The sequence below is a fragment of the Apiospora marii genome (genome assembly GCF_038362585.1).
Source record: "Apiospora marii strain CBS 49790 chromosome Unknown utg000003l_segment0_segment0, whole genome shotgun sequence".
In the NCBI taxonomy this organism is placed as follows: domain Eukaryota; kingdom Fungi; phylum Ascomycota; class Sordariomycetes; order Amphisphaeriales; family Apiosporaceae; genus Apiospora; species Apiospora marii.
Window position 1 is genome coordinate 5,941,863 of NW_027117374.1, and position 9,417 is coordinate 5,951,279.

Sequence of the window (9,417 nt, forward strand, 5' to 3'; positions counted from 1 at the left end):
TATTGACTACATAGTCGACTGACCGTCGACGCTTACCATACAGCAGGCACTCCAGGTTCGCAACCGACGGTGCAGCGGCAGCCCGCCCGTACCGAGCCCAGCTCCACGACGAATACTGCACCAACCGCGGCTGCAGGCGCCCGGCCAGCACACACAAGGTACCCCGACCACGGCGCGATGGATGCGTCGCTGCAGAGAGCGGTACGTTGGAACAGCCGGGTGGCGGCTAGAAGATCCTTGGCGCCGATCGTGTCGACTCAACCACGACAATGCCCTGCTAGAATGGGGGGAAACGGCGTTACGCTGTCGCAGGCAGGCCGTCCAAGGGGATCTGTGCAGAATGCTGCGAGGCGCACGCCAGACTGCTACAAGGACTACAGGCGCAAATTGCAGCGGGACACCTTGGCAAAGAAGATGGTGGGAATGCTGGAGGATCTTCGAATGAGTCTCAGTGGCATGCAGTTCGGGTGACGACGTGGCACATGTTAATGCGTCAAATAATATAAGGAAGCTCTGTCTATGCTTTATGTGGAAGCATGTTTTCAGCTCTAGTTCAGTGACTAACAACCTAACGCTACTGTCGTCCCGTCTGCTCTCGTGACTCCCTACTACTAGTCTCCACAGTGATTCTGCTGCGAGGAAATAGTGTGCGACGTACAGCCCACTCCCATTCAAGTTGGATGATTAGGAGAACATCCTTGCGGTAGATGGCAGGAATGCATTCCCAAGAATCCCTCCAGATAGCTGTCTTTAATATCTACACTGACTCGAAGCCAATTACTTTGTTTTTATGGGGTAGTTCTCCTATCATGTTCTTGCGATGGATCCATGACATTTCTATGCTAAGATGTATCCCAGGCTCGCCTTTGCCCGACTTTGTACCCCACCTACATCCATGGAGACCTCGTGCGGCCCGCGGCCCTTGCCTGATTCAACGGTCGGCCCTTGGGCGAAGCTTCGAGCAAGAGATGCTGTCCGAGCAGGATAACCGACGAAAGGACCCCCACATCGAGGCTGAGGGCCTCGAGGTCCTTCTGCAGCGGGGCCGCCTGCATCCGTTTCCTGTGCTAGGATCATCGGGGACATATTTGGCATCTCTGCCGAGGAATCCCCAGCGTGCCCGTCTTGGTCGTGCCGCCTCTCCATTTCCTGGTGCGAGCTGATGGTATCCCCATTGCTCAAGCCAGACGCATCGGATTCAGGATTTGGGAAGAACTCCGCACTCATGTCGCTCATACCCTCCTCCCCGCCGCCTGGCTGGCATCGATCGGGTTCCAGTGTCGTGGGCTGCGAGGCACCGGCCATTGCTACCAATGCCAGTTCCTATCGCTGGACCTGCAACTTCGAAGTCATTGGCGTCACCAGCCACCGCATCGCACATTGGAGAGTCGAGACGCTCATGGCACCCCATCGTTCTGTCGCCGATCCTTCGGCAACTCCATCGCTGGGCGGATGAGTGGTCTGCGCTCCCTGTTGCACGGCAGAGGATCCATCAATATTGTCCTGTGTCGACGGTGGGCGACCCGTCAAACCTGTCATGGCATGATGCAGCCGCACAATTGGACACTTGGGCCGTTGAGTACGAGGATGTGCTCAGCAAAATCCCCATCTCGGATCGCAAGGGGCCTCGGTCTCGAGACCATACCTACAAAGCTCGGCCGTGGCCAGGCTTCTATCGCTCACCTATCAAGACTCGTTCTGGCTACAAGCCGACAAGCCAGGGAGGAGGTCGTCGTCAAGATGATGATGATAACGGGGATCCTCCTTCACCCAGTCCAAACCGTCCCGCTCAGCCTGCACAGAAACCGTCCGGGACGTCGGCTGCTAGGTCTCGTGAGAAGCAAGGGCGGCAAGGTCGGGAGAAAGCACGGCACAACGAACCAGTCCAGACAAGCATAAAGAATAGGCCTTATTGCACTCACCAGTGTTTGTTGGGGCTAGCGTCTGCCGGGCCCATCGACAAGGATTGCCCCAATGCCAACGATAATAGTGAAAGGCACATTGCTGGATCAAAATTTCTGTCTCTTCTTCGTTCTCAACTCGCTCGAGATCGTGGCCCTGATGCGGATTGTGTGCCGCTCTACATATCGGGCTCGCTTGGTTCGGTTTTCAAGGTACGGCTGTCGTCTTACGGGTACACCCTCGTCGCCAAGGGTATGGAGAGTGCCGAACGCCTACGTTTGTGCCACGAGAAAAAGATATACGATCAAATTCGAGACATTCAAGGAGAATTCACCCCGGTGTGCCTCGGATTGCTAGATCTAGCTTTGCCACAATATTGTGACGGTGGCGTTTACAAGCACCTGATGCTGCTTAGTTGGGGTGGAAGGCCTTTGCTTGGATGCGTTGACCAGGTTGACAAACAGACTGTCATCGCAGGAGTAGCAAGTGCTTTTGCGGCGTTGCACCGTTTGGGAGTCCTCCATCGTGACGCCGAAGCTCGTAATATACTCTTCGATGCGCCTACTGGCCGCGTCATGGTTGTGGACTTTGAACGAGCAGAGTTTAGAGGTCGCGAACCGCTCGCTTGCCTCACCGCACAGTCTCAAAACCGAAAAAGGAAGTGCAAAGCGTCCAAGAAGCAAGTGTCAGACGAGTTTGGAAGAGAATTTCAGTCTGTAATGGGGTCTCTGTCAAAGATCGTGGAAAGTGCCACTTGAAGAAACGGACTTGGTTCATGCCAGACTCGGCAGTACCCGGTCTTTGGTCACCATGAGCGCCGGTGAGGAACGAAACAGTTCGTAAGCAACGGTGTTGTCTTAGCGGCAATCAGGTGCTTGTGATCATGATCTCATTCTCCTTTTGATTGCGTTATGGGTGGTGTCAATGGTTGCTAATTGCATTGATGACTAGTTAGTCCATGGGTTGTCGAGAGAATCAGTGTCTACTATGGATCATGGCTCTTCAGGATACGACGCACTGGCTGGCAACGGGCTGGTTGATGTCGCCAATGGCTTCGGAGTCGTAGGAAATGGCATGGTAGCAACGGCAGGCGCTTCGCAGCCCACAGCACTGAAACCCAGTCAGTGCCAACCTGGAAGGGGGCAGGGTATGTGCGACAGCAGTGCAGAGCTCTACCCAACTGCTGAATCCAAGGCAGCTGGGGAGGACACCGGCTTGCACCAGGAATTAGAGGAGCTGCATCACAGACACGGGAACGCTGGTCCCCGACGACCTTGGCACAGGAAACGGATACAGGCGACCCCGCTATAGAAGTCTCGGGGCTCTCAGCCTCGGCTACGCGGCGCATCTTCATCTCCATCAATCCCCATCCCAACGCCAACGAGCAAACAAGGAAGCGGCTCCTCGACTTCAAGCTTCCAAAGATGGATGATGAAGAGCTCATCAATATCTTGAGGTGGTACACAGTCTCTTTCCCCTTGTTTCTGGCGGTATTAATGTTGATCTTTTAGGCCAACGTAGCTATGGGCATACGTATTTCGAACCATCATTAAGAACTGCTATCAGAGCATCTAGACAATTCATGTCTCAATACACCTTTGCCCAGCCTGCTGCAAGGCTAAATTCCCTTTCTGCTACCACTTGCTGAGTTCAATGCTCTCTTGGTGGGGGCGCAGCGACTTCTTTGGCGGGGTAGCTCCGCTTTCACCAGGCCAAAGGAGATAGGATACCTGCAATTAGGTGGTGTGGGCATCATCCGAAGGCAACTGCCTCTGACTCTTCTGCCTCGTGGGACTGTTGAGATTGACAGTGCCACCGTCATCGCCAGGGATGTCGTATACGGCCACAGGTTCGGCGCCTGCTGTACCAACAGGCGCAATTGCAGTATACAGGCGGTCGGTTTCGTACTCAGCATGACAAACTATTCAAATCAATGCTGGCGCCTGGCTTTCCCTCAAAATGGATGGTGACCCGATCATTCGACGTTGCCTAAAAGTTATCCTATTTGCAATGCATTGTTATTCTTCTAGAGCCTTTCTAATGCTTAGTACCTTTTCTTCGTACCTCGAATTCACTAGCTCTAACTGTACCGATATTGAGATTGCTTCATCCAGCTTCACTCGTTGGTTATCATAGTCCTTTCTCGTATTCACCAGTTCACTCTTGACCTTCCCACGAGCATCTCGCTCGGCTTGGAGTGGCTCATTGCAGCCCCGCAACTCTGACTCTAGCCGATCGATCTCTGCTGTCAAGCTGTTGATTCGTGATGTGAAAGTACCAGTACCCGGGGTCTTCTGTGACGTATTAACTGACTATATTCTGTTCCAGACATAGGGATGTCAGTTCTCTTACTCTGATGCTGCGGACTTCCTCACCATTGTGATGCGGTGAAACCACAGCTTCAAACGTGCGTCCGACACCTTCACATATTTTTCTGTACGCTCCACTGAATGATCGCTTAGATGTTTCGCAAAGAGGGGCTCGGCCTCTGGTAGTCGCTGCCAACCGTATGCATCCTTTTCGGAGGTGATCAAGCGAACTTCCGACGGATCAATTCTCACACCAAATGCGGCCTGAGCAGTTGCGAGCGCTGGCGCTGGAAGAGCTTCGAGCCTCCGTAATCGCCAAGAGTCCGGATGACCGGCTGCGTCGCTGTTTCATCTGTGTGGCGGAGGCTCTGAAGCTCCCCGCCGACAGCCCGCGAGTGAACAAACTATGCCACACCTTCAGCGGGAACATGGAGATCAGCCGCCATTTCCAGAACTGGCATTTGAAGTACCTTGGCAAAAACGATGAGACTGTTTGTCCAATCTGTACCCCGGAGGTCACACTTGTGCACAGGATGCGTCTCCAGCACCACGCACACGTTGCCCATGGGATTCGGTCGGCGAACAAATAGTGGCGAGAATGGACAGTTCCTTTGGAAGGGGTATTGGGGTAACGCATGCGGTGTCATATTGAAGTGTGTTGCCATTGACGCAGATTAGCTTAGTCCGTAACCACCCAAACTAATATTTTCGCATCAATAGCTACCGTAATTGACGGACGAGCTGTTCTTTCGTGATAAAATGCGTTATATAAATAGAGGTAAATTCAACCCACGAAACTAATTGTTACACATTCGATATGACATTGTATGGAGGCTTACTCTCAACTGTAGAAACAAGACTGAAGACACGGATCAAGGCGTCGCTCTTTCGCCAGGGGCATTTGGGGAATACATTTTGCGGTGAAAGTCCGAGGATTTGTCCAAGTAGGTATGTATGACACCCAAGGACACCAGCAAGTTAGATAGGAAACTCAAACTTCATGTTATTTAACTACATCTCTATCTTAAGACGTCCAAGAAAGCTTGCCCTTCCATTATGTTCAAATAGACCCATGTTGATATTCGGGGTTGATAACAAGAAGGGGATCAGCCCAGTTGACCAAACCCAATCTGGGGGGATAGGGACTGTATCCGATAAACTTTTGAATAGCAATAGGCAGGTGAAGGATCTTTTCAACGCTATTGGCGAGATATTGGTTCTCCGGTTGACGGAGGTACGAACAACACGCGCTAGACATGTAGACTCGCCGGCGCTTAGACTCGGTTGTATTTGCTCCTCCTCCGTGAAATTTACTTCCCAATATGATCATTGCATCTCCGCGGCCGAGTTCAGCATCCGCGATACTGGTATCATTGGGAGATGGGGGAGGTCTACTATAGTCCCAGAGGTGGCTTCCGGCGACAACTCGTGTCGCTCCATTCGCACGGTTGGTTGTGTGCGAAGCGGCCATGAATGTCAGTGATCTATCCCGTCCTAAGACGTACTCCTTGGCTGCGCTATTGCCACCATGATGAACTAGATGATCTCGATGGAACTGCTGGGCCTCAGCCCCTGGCTTCAACTATCGCAGTGGCTGATGATAGTCGAGCGCTTGTTTGATAACTTGCTTGCTGATTTCCAAGCTAAAGTTTGGTCAGTACAACTAATGTGTTACGATCGGACCGGCTTCGAAGATAAGGCTCTGGGGACCTTACCCAGTATTTCCCGTTTTCGTACGTGAGAAAGTGATCTCCCAAACCGGAAGTGCACGCCGCCTCTTCTAGATGGCTTGGGTGATGAGAATCCAAGGACTGCCCTTTTCACGATGGCTCTACCTAGTCGTCTAACAATGGGAATGAAGTAATGTCACGGTATGGGCGGCGATGCTGTTTCGAGTGCCGGCCTCATCTAGAGTTTATCAGCTTGCAAAGCCATCCTGTTTGTTGTATACCGTAATATAGACCCACCTACTTCACGGAATAGCGACGCGGCATACACACGCCTCAACCAGACTACATGCCATTTGACGCCTACCGTATGCCATCGCCTATTAGAAGTAACCTGAACTCGTTATGTTGGAGAGTGTGTAGGCCACGTAATCGAAGGCTTCTCAATCGCCATCCACATGTCTCCTGATCGGCGCATTCGCTTTCCTCTGTTTCCCACAGCGACAAACCGGGCCTTGAAGAGACTCACGCTATAGGTAGCGGCGAGTCCTGGAAAAGCACAGTTGGCTGCCACGAAGTTCTTCGTTACAAAGCAAGGAACCTTGACCGACAATGCTGTAGAAAGCCTATAGAGGCTGTGGCTAGATGATGTCTCCCAGTAACGCAGCTAGGAGTACGTTTTACGGCCCCGTATCCAAAAAGCCTCAGGAGGTTATCATCCTTTGGTCAACTGTCCCTCCTACAAGGCATTACACGCGGCGGCCTCCCTCGTATATGACTGGAGGGGCCCTTGAAGTGGAATTTGCAGGGGCTCGTCTCTTCCGACTTCGTCGCCCTTCCCTGTCAACTGGCAAGTAAGGCCTCGCGGGTATGAAGTCCAGCTATGTGTCCGGTCTCCCCCTCCTGGACTTTCTTGTGCCCTTCTCTTCGTCAGCAAAGCCTTTACCATCATCCTGTTATCATTCCTTCCAGCCATGCCTACACAGAATCGTCTTTTCCATTTGATGGAGCACAAAGAGCTTGGTGATCAGCTCGCACATTGTTGTAATCTAGCTTTTGAGTTCGAGAAGTCCGCCGAAATGGTCCAAAAAACACTCAACTACCTGTTGATATCCATTGTTATTTGCACAATGTTCCAAGAGGTAATACCCAGGCAGGAGTTCATGAGCCATGACTGAGCTATACGCCATCAAATCTTCTGCTACGGGGGTACCTGCCTTCTTCCCCAAGATCCTGCTGCCCTAATTCTTGGCCACTTCACTGTGCCATATCGCAGGGGCCATCTTGGGAAGCTGGTATCCGCTCGAGGGCCGCGTGCTGTCGACTTCAGGGGCACTCCTCTACCGATTCTGGTTGGTCCGGGAATGGGCCGGGCTTCTTCGTGGCACCATTCAGGAACCAATCCGACATCCGATCATGTGGCATCTCCTTTTCCGCGTGGCCGCGTTTGGGGTTTGCGTATTGGGGTACCAGTTAAGTTCAAGATGGGCCCAGCTTTATGTACTTTTTTCCAGCGATCCCCTGGACGAGTCTACACACTGACGGATTAGATTCTCTCAGGCACGTATACCATCACTGAGCTCCTTGTTTGCATGAGCCCGTTGGTGGGCAAACTAGTCCGTATGGGGACGCAAGATCTTGAGTTCATAGAACTTCAGTGAAGGAGGGCCGCTCTCGGCCTTTAGACAACATCATGGTTTCATGATTTGCATGGCAATAAGAAGTCAGGCATGCAGAATGGGAGACGGTTTTGGGTGAGCGTAGTCCGAAGGAGGATAAGAATCTACACTAGGACTAATTCCAACTACTTCTCCCAAAGATACTTTAATACGAAAAAGGAAATTTTTCCAGTAACGCCCAGTCTTACTTTCTGATAAGTAGTGAATGACCCATGGTGTCAGAGCTACTAAAGAGCCGATTGAATATTCAGAGAGGCGAAGCTGATCGCGCTTCATCCTGTGTGCTGGACGGAGTGAACGGCTTGTTTTGTGCCGAGTCCTAAGGTCAGCCTCCGCGAGCATGTCACCCCTGAAGTCTTCCATGTCTGAGCAGGCTTTTTCCTCTTTTCCACTTCCCCCCCACCTCGCGTGCTTCTGTCCATTGCCTGCGGTATGCATCCGTGACGAGTTTCCTTGTATATCTATCGTACGCGTGTGTTGCATTGTTGCAGTCTACTGGCTCACATGCGTCTTCGAAGACGCCTCAGGACGTCCGTGACCTGCTTAGAAGCCTTACGTAGACGGACTTCCTCTCGTCGTTAGGCTGCGCCCTTCACTGACTGTTGCCTTTTCAACGGCTGTCTCCGGCGCTTGATCTTCTCCTTCTCTTCATTGTACCTCAAGACTGCCCCAAAGTGGAAGTTTGTCCGCGCCAAGGGGCGGTTAGGCTCCGTGTGAAGCCTCAGGTGGTCCCTCCAATTGTCTCTTCGGTTGAACTTCTTCTCGCAGAAGTCACACCTCACCTCTGGACCGAGACCGTGTTTCCTACAGTAGGCTGTTAGTAAGGGATATTTGGAAGGGACGAGAAGTGGGCTAAATAGAACACACGTTTTCTGGTGTCTCTGGAGGTGCTCGCGTCTCTTGAAAGCCGTCTTATTCTTGCATCCGGCGAAGTCGCACATATGGGCTGCCTTCGGGATCGTGCACACGGGGATGGGAGCACCATCCGTGTAGGCTGCCTCCTTCGCATTATTTCGCGTTGACACAACCGCCCCCATACCTCTGTAGCTATTCATGTTCGATGGCGAGGTTGTACCGGAAACGTCCAAGGAGTGGCCCTCTACCGCTTCCGGCTGGGACGAGAGCTCGCAGGCCCCATCGGCCACCGTGAATGATAGCACAGGAATAGGTGGCGATTGTGTCGCGGAATCAAGCGAAGGGTATGAAAGCAAATGAATGAGATCTGTTACTTCGAGAAAGTCGACTGAGTGTATAGGGCCTCCAACTACGTCGGCGAAGTCGAGGTCCTGATCGCAAATCATTGAGGAAGTATGTCCAGAACTCGGACCAATAGGGCAATATCCACGGAGGTCTCCTGGACAGAAGACATCGCAGCTCATGGGTGTAAGCCCCGGGACGGCCTCCACCTCTTCCATGGCCCCGGATAGTTGACTTGAATCAAGACTCGATCTACTAGACAAGGGCTGTTACTGTACGGGGCACGGGAAAGCGCATTCGAGGATTGTTTCACGAAAGGAGCACACGAACGCCGTCGGTCTTGATCATTATGCCATCAGTAGGCCAGCAACAAGGTTTTGGAGGTCGCTAAGTTGACTGCGTTGGACCGGGCTTGTCTAGTGATGCTTGAGGCCAGCCCTTCTGTCGCAGGGCCTTCAAAGATGAAGTAGTGACTTACGTCTGAGCGAGGTCCTTTGGTGAGCAGATGAATGGTGATTAAAGGAAGCGCAGCTGGCTCTGTCCAATATCTGGGTCGTACTAAGGAGTGGCCGAGTGCTTCCGGTGCTGGTAGCGTTAGAAGTGCGTTTTCGCGGCCTTTATCACAGCCTCTGAAGAGTATTGGATGTCCTCCTATGTCCATTT

At 52.3% G+C, this 9,417-nt stretch overlaps 1 protein-coding gene across 1 annotated transcript; it reads right to left on the reverse strand.

Annotated features, from left to right (window-relative positions):
* Window positions 1–4,250: 4,250 nt before the first annotated feature.
* On the reverse strand, window positions 4,251–4,858 carry PG985_005415 (uncharacterized protein; the record flags this gene model as incomplete). The annotated part of the gene is made up of 2 exons (XM_066825184.1): window positions 4,251–4,546; window positions 4,627–4,858. 2 exons carry the CDS (start codon window positions 4,856–4,858, stop codon window positions 4,251–4,253), a joined length of 528 nt encoding a protein of 175 aa, XP_066688344.1.
* Window positions 4,859–9,417: the final 4,559 nt, after the last annotated feature.